Here is a 19,241-nt window from a genome sequence, read left to right on the forward strand (position 1 = left end):
ACCTTGAGATCATGACTTGAGCCAAAGGCGGAAGCTTAACCAACTGAGCCACCCAGGTGCCCTGTTTTAAAAATTCTACTACACTTCAGGGTAGGTGTCTTCAGATGAAATTTAATAAAAGCAAAATTTTAAGGAGATTCGACTGACACTGACTCGACACCTGGCTTGTACCAAGCATCACCTTGGGGGCTTTTCATAGTGACCAAGTGTGGGCATCCATACCCTGGAGTCTGGCCAACTTGGAAAGTCCCAGCTACTCCACTCCGGAGCCTGACCAATGTGTTGCTTCTTTCTTCCCAAGCCTCTGTACCCTCCTACGGCTGGCAGATTCTCGGGTGAGCTAATGCTTGATCCACTGTGTAACTGCAAATGTACAGCATATTTATATGAAGGTACATTTGTCTGAGACACAGTAAGTGCTCAATAAACAGTACTTACTATTATTTACATGCTTTCTTTTCTTCAATCTCGCTATTAACTCCAAAGATAGATACTATCTTCCCCATATACCTGACGAAACTGTCGCTCAGAATAACAGTCACAGAGATGACATACGATGGACTCAACTTTATGTATTTCTTTTTTTTTTTTTTAAGATTTTATTTATTTACTTGACAGAGAGAGAGAGCACAAGCAGGGGAGCAGCAGGGAGAGGGAGAAGCAGGCTTCCCGCCGAGCAGGGAGACCAATGTGGGGCTCGATCCCAGGACCCCGGGATCATGACCTGAGCCGAAGGCAGCTGCTTAATGACTGAGCCACGCAGGTGCCCCTCAACTTTATGTATTTCTTAGGTGTTAGGTTAACTGAGTTCAAATCCCACTTTCAGCATCAGGATTTGCACTGAAGAGGAGAGAGGTTTGATTCTGGTCACTTGAATCCAGACCGCTTCTGTGGATCCCACCAGGCCTGGCACAGAAGCAAGCAGGAGGAAGGGGTGCTGGCCCCATTCCTGCCTGTCGAAAGAATCTGAAATTGCTTTAAGGAGCTCACACATTTTTAAAAATATACTTTCCCCCTTGTTTGGAAATCAGGGAAAGGCAAACAAAAACAACTTGGCATGACATGTAACAACTATGAAGGCCATATTCTGAGGGAGCTGTTATCTGATGCCTGAATTTTATGATTTTAGAGCCCAGATATTTATAGGCCTGGGAGAACTCACCTTGATATCCCTAATCAAGCAAAGGTTTGTTTTTTCTTTTCATTATCAATAAAGAATTTTTGATTGTAATTTTAAAGCTTTTCAGTTCTAGTGATTAACTCTGACAAGGATTAGTGTGGGGTGCCTTTAAGGACGGCAAATACACACGAATGGGGGAAACCCTGGATGTGGGTGACAAGACTTAGAGATACAGGAGAAACCAGGGAGTCCTTCTTAATGTTGCTCATACTGTTATTTATTCAGATAATAATGTCATCCAGAAACACAGCAAGTCAATCTTATTATTACACAAAACGTACAAGTTTAAAGGCCAAAATGAAAATCGGACTTCAGCAAATAATTTGGCCAAATTCAATAAACAAGAAAATTATACAAAGAAGATGCCAGAAAGTTATTTCAAGCCAAGAAGCAAGTCTCTATTGACGGGGCTTTCTACCTTATCAGGCTGACCACTTCTCACATAAGGTAGGCCACAGACTTGTGAAGTACATTTGAGGAAAATAGTACCTACTCCATTCAATATTGCTGTATTAAAGATAACTCCAATAAGCTTACAGTATTCATGTTAGGTGTTTCTGGGATGTTATTACCTAAAACACTAATAATTGTGACATTAAAGTAATTCTTTACCAAATTATTTATTTATTTATTTAATTTATTTATTATTTAAATTTTACTTAGTTGACATTCAGTGCAATATTGGTTTCTGGAGAATTCAGTGATTCATCACTTACATACAACACCCAGTGCCCATCACAACAAGTGCCCTCCTTAATACCCATTACCCATCTAGCTCATCCTCCACCCACCTCCCTCCATCAACCCTCAGTTTATATTATTAAGAGTCTCTTATGGTTTATTTCCTCTCTCCCTTCCCCCCTTCCCATTTGTTCATCTGTTTTCTTTCTTAAATTCTGCATATGAGTAAGAACATAGGGTATTTGTCTTCCTATGACTGACTTATTTCACTTAATATAATACATTCTAGCTCCATCCATGTCCCCGCAAATGGCAAGATTTCATTCTTTTTGATGGCTGAGTAATAGTTCATTGTGCACGTGCGTGCATGCGTGTGTGTGTGTGTGTGTGTGTGTGTGTGTGTAGATATACCACCTCTTCTTTATCCATCAGTCGATGGACATTTGGGCTCTCTCCATAGTTTGGTTATTGTGGACATTGCTGCTATAAACATCGGGGTGCATGTACCCCTTTGAATCTCTATTTCTGTATCCTTTGTGTAAATATCTAGTAGTGCAATTGCTGGGTCATAGGGTAGTACTATTTTTAACTTTTGGGGGAACCTCCATACTGTTCTCCAGAGTGGCTGCACCAGTTTGCATTCCCACCAATAGTGCAAGAGGGTTCCCCTTTCTTTGCATCCTCGCCAACACCTGTTGTTTCCTGTGTTCTTAATTTTAGCCATTCTGACAGGTTTGAGGTAGTATCTCATTGTGGTTTTGATTTGTATTTCCCTAATGCTGAGTGATGCTAAGCATCTTCTCATGTGTCTGTTAGCCATCTGGATGTCTTCTTTTGAAAAGTCTCTATTCATGTCTTCTGCCCATTTTTTAACTGGATTATTTGTTTTTTGGGTGTTGAGTTTGATAAGTTCTTTATAGATTTTGGATAATAATTCTCAATAGGTTGTTTGCGAAAATCTCCCATTCCACAGGCTGCCTTTTAGTTTTGTTGACTGTTTCTTTCACTGAAGCTTTTTATGTTGAGGAAGTCCCAATAGTTCATTTTTGCTTTTGATTCCCTTGCCTCCAGCAATGTGTCCGGTAAGAAATTGCTACAGCCAAGGCCGAAGAGGTTGCTGCCTGTGTTCTCCTCTAGGATTTTGATGGTTTCCTGTCTCACATTTAGGTCTTTCATCCATTTTGAATTTGTTTTTGTGTATAGTGGAAGAAAGTGGTCCAGTTTCATTCTTCTGCATGTTTCTGTCCAATTTTCCCAACACCATTTGTTGAAGAGACTTTTTCCATTGGACATTCTTTCCTGCCTTGTCGAAGATTAGTTGACCACAGAGTTGTGGGTCCATTTCTGGGTTCTCTATTCTGTTCCATTCATCTATGTGTCTGTTTTTGTGCCAGTACCATTCTGTCTAGATGATTACAGCTTTGTAATAGAGCTTGTGGTCTGGAATTGCAATGCCTCCAGTTCTGTTTCTCTTTTTCAGGATTGCTTTGGCTACTCAGGGTCTTTTGTGGTTCCATACACACTTTAGGATTGTTTGTTCTAGTTTTGTGAAGAATGCTGGTGGTATTTTGATAGGGTTTGCATTAAATGTGTAGATTGCTTTGGGTAGTATAGACATTTTAATGATGTTTGTTCTTTCAATCCATGAGCATGGAACGTTTTCCACTTCTTTGTGTCTTCTTTAATTTCTTTCATAAGTGTTCTAAAGTTTTTGGAGTACAGATCTTTTACCTCTTTAATTAGGTTTATTGCTAGATTTTTTTTTTTTTACCAAATCTTTAAATAAATCTATAAGCACCCAACTTCGAATATAGTATAATATGCAATGTTAAGCCTTAAGCCTGTTTTTTAAAAGCACCTATTTCCTTGATTGACTATATGCTGATGACTGTAAAAGAAACATCCTAACATCTACACGTGGGTGGGGTGCCTTTAGAGGACAGGCAGCACACGCATGGGGTGCTCCTTGGAAAGCTAGCATGGGTGCGGGGTGGAGGGGACTTTGAGGCTGGCTTCATTTGGTGGCTCAACAATCACAAAGAGACTCTGGTTGTTTTTTGTCTTTAGATCACACCGTTCGTGGCAGCAGCAGGGTTCTCTGGCGGCCCCCCTCCCGCTGGTTGGACAGCTCTATAGCACAGTAGCAGTAACCTCACACACAAGAGAAGGCCATCTCTTCGATGGATTTCTTTCCGGAGCAAACATGCTTCCATCTCAGAAGCCCCCAGCAAACATCTCCTGTGTCTCCTGCAGGGTTTCTGAATCACTTACTATAGCAGGGGCTGGGATCAAGCGCTCCCCTGGAGTCCGGGGTGGAAATGGCTCTCCGAAGGTGCTGGGCATCTTACATGAGGTATGGTATTTGCTTACGAAACTGGGCCCCTTCGGAAGGGGTGGTGGAGGATGGATGCTGGGGGTCAAACAACCATGTCCTACACCGGGAAAGTTAACCTGGGCACACGTCCGCTCCTGGCCCTTGGGCCAGTTTCTATCCTACAGCGATGTTCTGGAACCCCAGCTGAGCAAAGACGGCGGCCGATGGGGCCGTGACCCTCCTGCCTCGCTTATCTCCCAGAGCACATGCCACTTGGAAACAAAACCCCCTCTTTTCACAGTTAGTGTGGAAAATACCTGGGCCTGAGATCTTACCAGGCTGTGAAGTCCAGGAGAAAGCAGTCACTTAGGGAAGATGAGTAGTGGATCGCTTTGACCAAGCGGCAACCACTCCTCCTTCTGTGTACTTTTCGTCCATTGGGATCTGCACTGTGTATACACAAGTGTGGGTATAAAACTCTAATGTAAACCCATTCCTGTCTTTAGGATTAAAAAAAAAAAGCCTGTCATATGCCAGAAACTGGCTGGAGCCTGGAGCTTGGTGCTGCAGACAGAGTTAACAGTTTGTAGGCTTTGAAGTGAAAGTTTTTTCCCCCTCTTTTACTAGCAATGAAAAGAACGTTAAAAGAAAAGCACCAGAGTTGATGAGGACTATTTTTCCATGGTGAACGATGGAATGTCTTTCGGTAGAGTTGTCTACATAGAAAGCGAGTTACCTTAAAGCAGCTATACTCGCAGTACCTGCCGTGTCTTACATAACCGCTGCCCGGGAGACATACAGCATCTGTGGATATTTTAAATACACCATCTTCTCCTGGAACACCCGGTGGGACTCAAACACTGTGAGGTCTCCCTCACAGTTTTAGGGGTTTTGGAGCAGTGGTTCTCAAACGTTTAGGGAGGAATAGCTTGGAGGTTTATTAAAATTCAGAGGCTGGGGTTATGTACCCAGGGACTGTGGTTCTGTGTGTGTGTGTGTGTGTGTGTTGCAAGAATATATTTTCTGGGCGGGGAGGAGGTTGTTTTTTAACAAGTAACCCAGATGATTCAGATGCAGGTGGTCCCTGGGCCTTACTGAGAAATATCACATCTAGAACCTATAAAATGTTAAAATTCTTTGGCCTAAAAGAATTAGGAGTTGAAGTCACACTATTTCTATTTATAAAAGTTCAAAAATAATTGGTTACTCCAGGAAAAAAGAGCAGGCGTGTTTTCCATTTCCCTCAGGTTTTCTTATTATATCTGTACAGCATTCCTCTAAGATAATTAGGGTGGGTAATATTATTCTGACTTTGCTGATAAGGAAATTAACACAGGCTAAGTGATTCACCAAAGGTGACAGAGCTAGTTGGGGCAGGTCTCTTTGGCCTTTTACACAGACATCAAATGATATGGCATCCCCTCAGATACTCCCCAAATCAAGAAGCCTTGAGAAACACGTGAAGAAAATGAAAGTACATTTCCTGATCCGGTTTTAAAGTTTTCCTCATCTCTCTAATCGAAAGCTCTCCTTCAGCAGGCAACTCTGAGCTAAATGAAGTTTGTAGTTTTCCACCTTCAAGCACTGGCTTTGGGGACCCATTATGGAGACTCTTGTAACCCATGGTTATGCTACTGGGAGAAAGAAAAACAGATGGTCCCCTATGGAAAAATATCAGCACATATTTTCCCTGGTAGGGGACTTCGGCTTTAACCAGGCTAGACACAACTTGAGTTTTTAATTCGCTTTAGATCTAGCTTGGTCCTAGAAAAATGGAAAAACAAGGTGTCCCTTAAAATCCCACAAATGTTGAGTATTTTCAGGAGGGAGTCCACAGATGACTTCTTTGATTTCAGAAACTTCCACTGGGACTTCCTGGCTCACTGGTATGGTGTATCATATCATGAAGTGCTGGAGGGAAGCTAAAGACCCTTTGACAGTGGAAAATCACTCTCATCTAGAGCCTTCTCCTCCTTTGCCCTCGAGGATAAACCTGCCTTCTCCCTCATGAGAAAAACTCCAGATATAAAGGACGAGACAAAGAAAGAAATATTTAACCAAATCCATTAGGAAACCCCAGCAGAAACAACTGCATCTTTTCAACAGTTTAAGATGTTATGCATAGACAGAATGTTTTGTGTGGGGCATCTGTCTCGGGCTCCCGAGTAAGAAATGCCGTTTGCCATTAGACACTAGTTTAATTCCAAAGCTCAAAAGAACCGTGTTCATTTGCCAAAATCCTACTGCTCTGTGAACTACAAAAAATGGTTTATACAAATCACTAGAAACATCTAATAATAATAATAATAATAATAAGAGTCTTTCCCCAGAGTACCCCTCACTCCTAAGCATTCACCAACTGTCTTAGCTCAGGGTGCTATAGCAAAATACCATAGACTGAGTGGCTTATCAGCCAGAGACATTTATTTCTCACGGTGCTGGAGGCTGGACGTCTGAGATCAGGGTGCCGACATGGTGGTGAGGACCCTCTTTCGGGTGCAGACATCTAACTTTTCATTGTATCGTCAACAAGGCAGAAAACGAGTGAGCTAGCTCTCCGGCCCCTTCTTATAAGGGCACCAATCCTCTTGATGACCTAATTACTTCCCAAATGCCCTACCTCCAAATACCATCACACTGGGGGCTAGGGCCTCAAAACGAGAATCTGAGGTAGGGACACAAACCCTGAGTCCATAAGACCAACCTAGAACCAAAGGGATAACCATGGCTTGGGCATATTCTCAGTAGTAGCCCGAGGAGCCCTGTTCCTGCCTGTACCTGAGCCCAGCTCCCGTCTTTCTTCACGATAGCCTGTAATTCCTTCTGAGGCAGCAAGAAGTCTTTGGGAGACCTCTGGCTAGTTTTGGCCACTCTCCACGTAAGGGCTTCTTCAAAAGTGTTCAAAGAATGAACAAACCGTTGGGCAGCAGACACCAGGTGAAAGAGTGTTAGGTTGGCTCTGACATTGTTTTCTGACACCCTGTCTCCACTAAGAGGTCTCCCCTGGAGGAAGACTAGTGATCACAAACAGCTCTTCACACACAGACAGCAGAATACCCACTCGGAAGTCCTGTGCATGAAAACTACATATTAACCATCTCATTCAACGTCTAATGAGAACCTCAGCCTCAGCCAGCTATGTTTGATTTCAAAACAACATCATTTGCCTCATGCAAACCAACCAACCAACAAAAAAAGCGAGAACAACAGGGAATACATAAAAAATTTAAAAAAAATTTATACCAGTGATTTGTGATTTGATATTACAATTTCTTTGCTTTGGGATGGTAGGAATACCTTGTTAAATGTGTTCAAAAGGTCCCCAACGACAGAAATTTCACCATTAGGCCGAGCCCTCACACCACACAGACCAGCATGCAGCTTGGTTAGTGACTATGTGGCATGTTAGTAGTGTCTGCCTGGCAGATGTGGTCTCTCTGTCCTTGGAAAGTAACTTGCTGCTTGGAGTGAGTTAGAAACCAGCCCGCTCGTGCATCTCTGACCTGGAGTTGCTGCTGCAAATGCACACGCACCAGAGCATCTGGTGGGGGGGGCTTCCAAAAGAATGGGTTTTGTTGGCTGGTCACACATGAACTGATTCCATTCTGCCAGCTTTCTCTCCTCTCACCTAAGAAACTCTCTGCATTGATCAGCTGCTGTCCTGCACTATAAAATCCCCTGAAAGAAACAGTCATGAGGCCACACCTGCTCTTGCCCAGAAGGAAGAGAACACGAAGCAGATATTCTAGGCACCACTGCCTTACCAACTGATCATCGTTGTTGTGAATACTTGTCTTGGTTTATTTTGGGGGGGGATGATTCACATTGCTTTAAAATATAACTGATTTCTTTAAATGCTCCACAATCTTCTTGATTCATTCAATGCGCTGTGATTCTGCCATCACTTGTGTTTGGAAAAGAACTGCCAAGTGTGTTATGGGTTTGTCCTCAATCCTTACAGACAGTGTAGATGCATTAAGGGACATACACGCCTACTTCTGTAGCACATGTCTGTCCTGCTTAGCACCCGCACTCAAGAAGGTCTGGGACACCCTGGGGTTTATGTCGGCTACTGATTCGCCAAGGGAACAAGGCATGCAGTGCCACCCCTGGGTTATCTCACATGACACAACTGCTGCCCGTGTATTTAGAGTTGGGTAGACCCAGGAGTTTGGGCTTATTTCTGCAGAGGAAGTGAGGCTAAGATAGTAGCCAGATGTGGCATGCACAGGCCTGGCCCTAAAATATGCATTCCTGGGCAGGAACACCAGTGGAAGCCCCTGACCCATAGGCCTTCTCTTCTCATCCTTGGTTCTATTCCATAACATGAGCGTCCTCATGCAAATCGGGGTGGCTAACATTGAATGCTAACATTCAGTTGGCCCAAAGCATGTGTCTTGCACTAGCTGCCTCTTGGGCCAAGGGTATTCACAAAAGCTTGGATCTGGGGAGAGGACCAGGCAGGCCTGGGAAATGGGCTTTTGTGGCTATTGGGGAAGGAAACTAAAGATCCTAGGAACCTAGGGAATGGACTAGAAGTAGGATTCTGGCTCTGTGTACCATAGGCTTCTCACCCTATGAAGAGGAACAGATCCAGACAAGGCCAGCCAGCTCAGAGGCTTCCAAAGCACAGAGCCTGGGGCAGCCACTTGCCGGGATCTTAGGGCAGTGCTGGATATGGGCAGACCCCAAAATGGGGGTCTATGGGGTGAGCCTGGAGTGTCTGGGCCTGTGCAGCTTCATCTGTAAACTGAGGTGGTTCAGAACCTGGAATTGTCAAACTCCTCTCCAGACCCAATACTATAGGGTTCAAGATCCAGCTTGTCACACTTGATGGCTCAGTCTCAAACACTGGATAAAGATAATACAAAAGAAAAGAAAATACTAAACAAATTTAAATGAATATATAGGTCTTCAATCTCAGCCTCTCTAGTTCAAGAGATGAACAATGAGATATTCTGGTTAATCAATGATTTGGCTAATGGAGTTGTTAGATTTATCTTTCACAGGTAACTAATAATCAGAGCATAGTAGTACACTTAACCTCACGATGACCATCCACATCATCACTGGATGGTGAACAACTCAGAACATCTCCAGTTTTCCAAGGGCCATGAACTACCTGGACACATCAGGACTGTGTGTAATTAACACACAATTCATTATGGAAACGTGGACATGCCGGGTAGGCCAGCAGATTTAAGTTGACAATCTCCAATATGTAATAAAATAAAATTAAAAAAAAAATTTCCAATGCCATTTCTGTGGACAAGGCAACCTCTTCCAGGTTCTCTGATTTGGTCTGTTTCCCTCCTGATGAATGCTGATGGAAGCAGGCCGCACCAACCTCTCCTGAAGTTCATCAGTGTCATGAGACACAGAGAGCCCACACATGGAAAGCATCGTTGTCATGAGAAAGGGAAAGCCCACTCACAGTTAGGAGCACTGACCTGTCCTTTCATATCTGGAGCAATGGGAATGGTGGGCCAGATGGTTGAGTAGATGCCAAAAAACACCAGCCAGATCAGCATGCTTCCCCAGACAGCCAGATGACTGAACTGCAAAGGAAACACAGACTCAGGTGGGGCTTCTCTGCTGGCAGAGGAGAGCCACCTGACCCCAACCTGCAGCAGAACCCCTGTGTCCAGGCCAGCTTTCTTCATGGAAACGTTTCGACTAGTCATCCATCATTGGAAAGTGCCATCTTGTAATTATCTTGTCTCAGAATGTTACACAGTGAATTCAAGGAACTGGTGGCCCCAAACTACCCTGAAGATCAAGGTGCTTTCCCTGCTTCAGCGGACTTTCTTCTAGACCCATTGCACAGTTTTAGCTGGCTCCTGGCTGGTCCTCACCAGTGTTTGCTCCAACTTGGAGCTACATAGGCCAGTTCACCTTAATCCAGTAAGAAAGCACCAGATGGACAAAAAGAACAAGATGTTCTTACTTATTGTTTTGAGACTTTGATTATTCTTTTCATTTTCCAAAGAATTCTTTACAAATCTGGGCTGGATATTACATCTTAACAATCCTTTAAGCATTTGCTGAGTTGTTAGCCTTTTCTCCTTTGTCTTCTTAATATGATGACCCCTGACTTCTTCCTTACTTCCACACTCCACGATATAATCCATCATCAAGGTCTGTTAGCTTTTCAAAAATAATACTTCCGGAATCTGACCATTGCTCACTACCTCCCCCTGTAAGAGCCCAGGCCAAGCTTCTTGTCTGGATTAATTACTATTGTCACTTGATGGATTCCCTACTTCCACAAGCATCTCCAATCTCCTCCCTCATTTTCCCAGCACAGAATTAGGAGCCTATTTATACAGCAGTGATAAATAAACACGAAACATGGGTTATGTTCCTGAAATGTGGTACATCACCAAAATGTCTAAAATTGGGGAATGATTAAATGATGGGATATTGATCAAACTTAATACTCTTTAATCATGAACAAAGATTTTGTAGAAGTACACTTTAAGGTGTGGAAAATGTTCATGATCTATTTTTAACTGAAAAAAGGATCACAAAACTATATGCTCTATAATGCATTATCTTATTAAAAATATACACGTGGAACAACGTCTGTAATGTTATCCAGAAAAATGTTAACAGTAACTGTCTCCTGTTCATAAAGTTATGGAAATTAGAAATTCTCCTTTTTGTCCTTCTGTATTTTCTGTGTGCATATACATTTGAAACGAGAGGACTGTTAATAGCTTAGAGCTGTTAGTAAGTGCCAAGCAAATGAATCATCAGAGAACTTTGGATTTGCAAATTTGCCCTGACAAAGATCAAATGACAATTTTTACATGCAAAATTTAAATAAGATAGCTAGATCCTGCTGATTGGTTTCCCAAGGCTTAAAAAAAGATCCATGCCATCAAAATATCTGTAGTGGATAGTGAAACAGTTCCAGAGAAAACTTACTTTAGTCCATGCTGTGGTCTCCAAACCAGCTTTCAGACACACAGTGACAACAACATACTGTGAAAACAAACAGGAATTGGGGAAAATGTATTATCCTCGGTGACTTATTATTACTTTCCAGGAGAAATCCCAGGTCTCCCCTCGAGAGGCGGTGGGAGTCACTTTTGTGCTTTTCTTAGCTTGGAGAGATTTGGGGAAAATCACCTTCTTTGGTGCTGCCTTTTTCACAGCTGGATGTGAAACTGTCATTTGAAGAACAGGGTGACCTGGTAATCACCTGTCTAGAAATCTTGACTCTGCAAAATCTCCGTTAGGAAATGAGGTAAGCCTTTCACAACCATTTTGAGCTTTAAGGAATCTACACTACAGAGTTGAAAGATTTAAAACAAATCATATGAAGAAAGGCCTTATATAAAGGGCTTCCAGAGGCAGCACCCACAAGTACGCCACTTAAGAACAGTTCTGTAAACAGAGAGATAAACTTACCGTGTAAACAATATTTCCAACAAATAAATAGTCTGTGGCCTGGCCACTGGCCAGTGCAGTATCTGAAAAACAAAGAAGTTATTACTAACTTCTGAGGAAGAGCACTGCAATCTGTTTTGTTCAGAACATAAAAACAGAACTTTAGAAACATTTATCAAATTATAAGGGAATTTCAAAAATTGCATCATCTGTGATTCTAATGCCTCCTCTTTCTGTGAATATTTTTCATCTTATATTTTCTCCAAATGAAGCAAACAAACAAAATCAGGTTTCTAATAAACTGAACCAAATACTTGATCTGTATTGAAATTTACATTTTTATAAAGATTAAAATCTCCCTTTGTGGGGTTAAACAAAGGGAAGAGTAAGAACATAATAATCTATCTTTATTAATAGCAGCATTAGACTTTTTATGAGTGCTCTTTTACTATTTATTTTTAATTTTTGCAAACTGGAACTATGGACCAATAAAGGAAGATAACTACGTGAATACAAATCAATTCATAATTACTGAACTCAGAGAATCTTGGGGGATATTCACTACTCATGTTCTCATATGCAATTGCATGAACTTCTGAAGTCTATAAATTGGGAGAATGCAAGCAATCCAGTGAGAGACATCTAGACAATACAACTAGAATTTTGAAGCTCTAATTTTCTTATCTTTTCCACTTTTTTCCTTTTTATGGATGGCTATTACAATGTATAAAACAATCACTAAGGCTGAAAACTCTAATAGAATTGTCTAACTTCCATCAGCTAGCCTGCTGTGAAAAGCCTGGTTATTATCCTGAGGGGTCGAAGCCTGTTTCAACATCAGGAATGGTTTCTTTGGATGGCACTGCTAATCTCCTTTTATTCCCTTTTATACTCAAATTCAGATCTGTGGCTGACAGACCAAGTATTATAGGGATTTTTGTGTTCAAATTTCCAACCCAGTAGCTGCCATACACACATATTTGGGTTGGCTGATTTACCCATCTGCTTGTTGAGGAATCTGACTCTTATTAAATATTCAAGATCTGTTTAGTTTTCTACAACACCAAAATGACCAAGTAGCATCATAGGCAGAATCTGGTCACTGTGGGCCCATAGATCAAGCTCCAGGGCATGGCCTTTCTCCTGATTCTAGATAAGTATATTTGTGGATAGAAGGAAAGAAGAACTGCAAAGTGACATTATGGGCTGTATTAACTATACACCTAAACTAAGAGACTGCTGCTGGGGAACATAAGAATTATCCAATGAGAACAGAGAGAGATGGCCACCGACTTACAAAGGAATGATCTGGAAATTTAGAGGAGACACTTGAAACTTAGGCAGAATTTCATTAAAAGGAAAGGAAGGAAAAAGTTCAAAACACCTATTCTTCCATTATTGAGCAATAAATAGGAATGAAACACTGAAACATGCTTAACATGGGTGAACCTTGAAAATCTTGTGCTAAGTGAAAGAAGCCAGTCACAAAAGGCCATCTATTGTAGGATTCTACTTCTTGAACTGTTCAGAAGAGGCAAATCTACAGAGACAGAAAGTAGACTAGCGATTGTCAGGAGGTGGGAGTTTTTTGGGGGTGGGGCCAGAATGGGAAATAACTGCTCATGGTTATGGGGTTTCTTTTGGGGGCAATGAAAATGCTCAGACACTGATTAAGGTGACAGTTGCACAATTACATGATATATACCATAGAATTGTACCCTTTAAATGAGTGGATTTTAGGGTATGTAAATTATGTATTGATAAAGCTGATATAAAAAAAATTCAGTTCCTCAGTCACACTTAGTCACATTTCAAACACTCAATGGCCACAGGTGGCTAGTGACTACTATATAGGACAGCACGGATACAGAACATCTCCACTGTCACAGAAAGTTCTACTGGACATTGCAGGCCAGAGCAGCTATGCTGAAGGTGGAAAGAAGTATAGGAACTGGCACATATTTTGAAGATGTTAGGATTTAGGATTTGGATGTGGGTTGGAAAAGAATGTGAGGAATCAAGGGTGATTTAAGGTTTTTGCCTGAGTACCTAGGTAAACAGTGATATCATTTACCTGATTCTGGTCATATTAATACAGGAATATTGATTAAAAGAGTGACACATTAAAACCTGGTACTGAGTGGTCAGTATTTTAAATTCACAATAGGAAGAACAGGTAACAAAGAAGCATGATGCTATTAAGAGAGAAACAAAAGCATACAGAGGAAAATGAGGTGCTGAGGAGTCAGGTTAGTGGGGAAAAAAAATCCCAGCAATGAGCATTAGAAGACCATATTCCAGCCCTGCTCTCTTGTTCCAGCTCTACCATTATTTAGTTCCTTAAAATGTTCAGTTCTAAGTCTCATTCCACATCTCTAAGATGGGGATTTTATACCAGATACAGATGATGATGACTGAATTATCACTAAGGTTCCTCTAAGAAAATTCTAAGACGATAAGGTCTGTGTTCTTCGCTGCTACATCAGCTTCTACCAGTAATGGTAGAAACTGGAGCGTTTCAGATCTTCCTGTTCAATTTAGCTCAGGGGGGTTTTCCTAGTCTCAGCCCATGTTCCTGAAAGGAGAACAATGACATGAGTACCCTGAAGTATCCACACTAAGCCCTAATGGAGTCCAGAGTCAATGCTGACCAGATGTAAGAGTTAGAAGGGGTATGAGACCAAATTGAAAATCAAAGTTCACAGTCATGGTTTGACAACTTTTTGAATTTCCTTTTAGTACTAATAATTCAAATGTTGGCTGATGCATGTACTAAAAGAAATGAACTATACAAGGCATTTGTCTAATATGAAGGGCTTAGAATGTGTTTCAGATTTTATGGACATAAACAGAAAATTGCTAAGCCTCGTAAGAAATTCTGCATTCAAAAGAGAGAGCAGGATGCCTGGGTGGCTCAGTTGGTTAAGCGACTGCCTTCAGCTCAGGTCATGATCCTGGAGTCCCTGGATCGAGTCCTGCATCAGGCTCCCTGCTCAGCAGGGAGTCTGCTTCTCCCTCTGACTCTCCTCTCTCTCATGTGTGTTCTCTCTCACTCATTCTCTCTCTCTCAAATAAATAAATAAAATCTTAAAAAAAAATTAAAAAAAAAAGAGAGAGCATGTGATTCTATGACTCACTCTATGAGCACTTTACATATATTTGTATGCTTATTAACAGATGTAATACTAGTGTATTATTTGAGTTACTAATACGTAATAATAGTATACGTAATGCTCCTTTGCTATTCTAACTATATGAAACAGTATTATTATCTGCATAATCCAGATGAGAAAACTAGGGCAGCAAAGAGAAGTCAAATGACATGAGAAAGGTCATGCACTTAGTAATGAACTGTAAATAAGGGTTTATTTTCATTACTGAGCTAGAAAAATGGATCCCAAAGAAAAAAAGAAAACTCCAAGAAGAAAAAATATATATATTAAAATGTACTCCTTTGAAATACCAACACCTAATGGGAAGGAACTTTCAGGAGAGAATTAAGGAGGACAGGTAATTAGGTTCCTGTGACAGAGATTCTGGGCCACATAGGAAGTAAATGCAATGCACAGACCTGGGGAGCAGCAGATACCCCCTGGAACCTGAGTTAGGTGGGCACAGCAGCAGTCCCAAGTTTCTCAACCTTGGCACTGCTGACATTTTTCCAGATAATCCTTTGTTGTGCGCGACTGTCCTGTGCATTGCCGGATGTTTGGCAGCACCCCTGCCTCCACCTGGCGGATGCCAGGAGTCCCCACTCACTAGCTGCGACAATGAAAACTTTCTCCAGACGTCGCCAAATGTGTCCTGGGGGTCAAACTGCCCCGTCTGAGAACCACGGCATTGGAGGTAAGACAAAAGAGGAACTGGAATATACAGAAGCATACGGAATATACTGACGTGAGAGTGTCTACTGTAAGAAGGGAACCTTCTTCACTCCCGTCAGACTAGGAGAGAACGCAGTGACCCCCAGTTGTCCCACGATCGATCGACAGGAGACTTTAGTACAAAGCGATGCAACTCACAACGCCAGATGGCCTTTAGAAGGGGGCAAACTCCGGGATTACCTGTGGGATTGAGAACTCACTTATGAGGCCAGGACCTCTATGAAGACCCTTAAGACTACTGAACGCTCTGTGGACAACTTGGTGTGGAGAGAAAATAAAATAGGGAAGACTAAAAGACATTTTCCAACCGTAGCTTCTAGAATCCTATAATGCATTAATTTCTACCTTATTAAAAGAGTAAAATGCTCACTGGCATTAAATACAATGTTTACACTTGAGGTAATCTGAACATGCTTAAAATAACTTTTAGAGAAGACAGGATAAACCTTTTATTTCTGTTCATCATTTTGGAAGGATAACTCAGCACTGCATCTTAGTTTTCTGCTGAGGAAAGAGTATCTCCTGCCCCACTACAAACTCATACCATCTGGAAAGAATTTATTCCTTGAAGAAGAAACTCCTAAACCAACTTGAGATTCTGGGACATGCCAAAAGTCTCAAAAAGATAGTATCCTTTAGACAAGTCACAAGTCATCACTCTGTACACCACGTTGGGGAAATTCCCACAGAATGGATTGTTCTCTTACGGTTATATTTCAACTGCTTTAGAAGCAAATACCTGTGGGCATCATCTTTGTTAAATCCTGCCAATAACATACTACTGAAGGAAAGATCAGAAGTCCTAAGAAATCATTTGTGAATGAATGCAGCAATATGCTACAGCTTGCTGATAATTCAAGTGTAGAAAAGCCCATTTAGACTGTCCAATGTATTCCTGAAGCACGCTGCTGACAAATTCTTTCTTCCCACTTTACTTAATAGCACTGTTATGATTCTGGTGATCCACTCAGGAAAACATCTTTCCTGTAGTTTAGCTGTTTTTATTTTAGTCAGATATTTAAAATCACAAGTGATTTTTTTTTTCAAAAGGGAAAAAGTAACCCCCAAACCCAGGTGAGTGGTTCGAGTTCCGCAAGCCAGCCTTCAGAACATTATTTAACCACCATCTATATAAATGAGAGTGAGAACATTACTTCACACAAAGCAGCAAGGGGCGGTAGAGATGGCTATTTGGGTGGAAGGGGGCAGTGAGAAGGGAAGGGACAATTCAGGCAAAAAGGAAATCAGTCTGCACAGAGGTATGGAGGGGAGCGCCCCTCCCCCGCTGGGTCAAGGGTTGAGCTGTGGGACCCTGGTGGTGTGTGGGTGGGGGCCAAACCGTGCAAGGCTCTCAAGAGGTCCCTCATAAGAGAAATCCATCAAAAGGGCATGTGGAGAGATGTTGATCTCATCAAACCTTTGTTGTCCTATCTTAACCAGCAGGATGCTGAGCACTTCCTAACAGAAGCCCATCATTAGCACACAAAGGCTTGACTGAGCAGGAGGAGAGAGGTCAGGAGGATTAAGCTGCCTATTGCACCAAACAGCTGCTGTTTACCCCAACTGGGACCGGTCGGCCTTTTGCAAATCAAGGATCAAATTCACCCAGATGAGAGATGAAATGAGAGAGGAGGGCACTGCCTCTCCCAAAAGTCCATAGGAAGATTTCCATAGAGTGAAGAACTTTAAGAGTAGGAAAAATTCCCCAACTACTTCAATAAGACAGAGTCACATTTAGAATAATACTGTGGCTCCATGTGATGTAAAACCCAATATAAGGATGGTGTTTCCTACATACATCAAAAGTGTTAAACAAAGTGACAGAGTTGGGGACACTCTCCCGGGTAGTCCGCTCATTCTCTTAGAGGCCAATATCATGCTGGGGCTTTAGGATCCACTGACCCACAGCAGTGGGTGCCACTGTTCTTCGAGACTTATATTGTTTGCAAAATCTGCTTGGATCCAGGGGCCAAAATAAAGTAGGATTAGCCAAATGTGGTTTAGAAATAGTCACTCAAACAGACTATTGTGAACAACTGGGACAAAACCACATGGACCCTCCACATTAGTAGTGACAGCCCAAAATGGTTGCATGCAAAAACCTCTCTGAAAATATTTGTGGGAAAACCCACGATTTGTAAGGAAAGTATGTCTCATTTTCTAAGCAGACAGAATGATCAAGGAACTTACTTCAGAATATTCCAAAGGGCTAGGCTGGTGACATTTTATAAAGATGCCATTTCAATTAAATGCTCATTAAAAGCATTACATCATTACCCAACTAAACCACAAGAATGCATCCAGAAAAGGCTCTGACAAAAAGCAAAATCTGAAGACAAAAGTTATAGCATGGTCCTGTACGGTCAGAGAAGACAGGATTTAATAATCAAGAAAACAGATGGGGTGAATTTATATGTGCATTTTTAATGAAGTAAGAATCCACGGAACACCTGAATTACAAATCACAGGCACCTCACTCACATATGACTCAGGAGGGAGAACGGAGGTGGAGGGGCACCATTCCCTTGACATCCAGGCACCTGCCAAGAATTCTGGCTGCAGAGCAGATGCCAAGTTTCTCCTGCTTTCCCGTTCCCACCCTTTGGCTTCAGAGCTCTCAGCAGCTCTGGTTGAGAGCAGCCCTTATTCCAGAATTGCACAGGGTGTCTCTTCCCCATTTTACACTCCTAGCCTCTCAAGACTGCAGACGTTTGAAGGAGGTATTATGCCAACCAGGTACTACTGGATTAATATCAGGAGTGAAGAGGTATTCTGAGTTCCAAGTAACTCATTTACAAACAAACTTTTACAACCCACCCTGCTCAAACGCCTGGACTGCCTGGACTATAACTGAAACTATTCTTTCTGCTTCCAATGCTATGTATTCACCAAGAGAAAATTTATTTTTTCCTTTCTCTGTAAAGAGTGGTATAAAATATTGGAAAGAGTTTATAGGAGGTAGAGTTTATACAAGTGTTAGTGATTATAATTACATTCATAACCAGTGCTGGGTTAAGTTCCTGGTTATATAAGCCTTTTTTCCTGGATTTTCTCCTCTCTACTGCCATTATTGATGGATAAAGTGAAGGATACAAAACTCAAATTTCAATCTGTTTCTTTTTTCCCCCACTTCTGTTTACTAAAAATGGATTTTAAAAAGGTAGTTTTAAAAAAGGGTGGTAACAATGATGAAAAGTGAACTTGATGGCCAATGTCCCACAGTCACCTGTGTAGCCGTAGACTCATCTCTTGTTCTTGGGTGCATAGCTAAGTAACGTTCCCTAGCTCCTTGTACCCAGGTGGGGCCCTGTGACCAGTCCTTGCCAATCAGACATGAGCAGAAGTGATGGATCATTTCCCAGAGATGGTCAAGAGCAACCACTCCTTCTCCTGGTTCTGTCCCCTACTAATGTGAAGGCTGAGAGTGCACTCAGGGGTCATGCATGTATTGAAATGGACCCAGAATTCATTTTAACGAGGTATGGTAAGATACACAGACATGGAAATGATTGTCGTGAAGGACGAACTTTATATGTAGAGATCCCTAGAAACAGGAGGCATGGATGCCATGCCAGGCCACAAGGGAAAGCACTGGGGTCAGTAAGGAGGCAGAAGAGGAAAAAGGAGAACATGGTCCAGAGCCTTTACTGGGGTTTTCAGGGGATGGAATGGACAAAGCAGGGTAGGTATGCTGTGTAAGTTTAGGATTGGATGGTGTGAATAATTTCAGCAGGCTCTGGATTATAGGAGTGATCTCTAGTTGTCTGGTATCTGGCCCCAGGGTAAT

General features: G+C 41.9%; 1 protein-coding gene across 1 annotated transcript in view; it reads right to left on the reverse strand.

Moving 5' to 3' along the window:
• LOC110570256 (phospholipid-transporting ATPase IB) overlaps positions 1–19,241 on the reverse strand; it is a 599,207-nt gene that overhangs the window by 146,425 nt on the left and 433,541 nt on the right. Inside the window, exons 31-33 of the mRNA XM_021678237.1 lie at positions 11,592–11,653; positions 11,106–11,162; positions 9,626–9,733 (exon numbers count right to left, since the gene is read on the reverse strand). Of these exons, the coding sequence (XP_021533912.1) occupies positions 9,626–9,733; positions 11,106–11,162; positions 11,592–11,653 (227 nt within the window). The remainder of the gene's footprint in view (positions 1–9,625; positions 9,734–11,105; positions 11,163–11,591; positions 11,654–19,241) is intronic.

Source organism: Neomonachus schauinslandi, chromosome 3, assembly GCF_002201575.2.
Source record: "Neomonachus schauinslandi chromosome 3, ASM220157v2, whole genome shotgun sequence".
Lineage (NCBI taxonomy): Eukaryota > Metazoa > Chordata > Mammalia > Carnivora > Phocidae > Neomonachus > Neomonachus schauinslandi.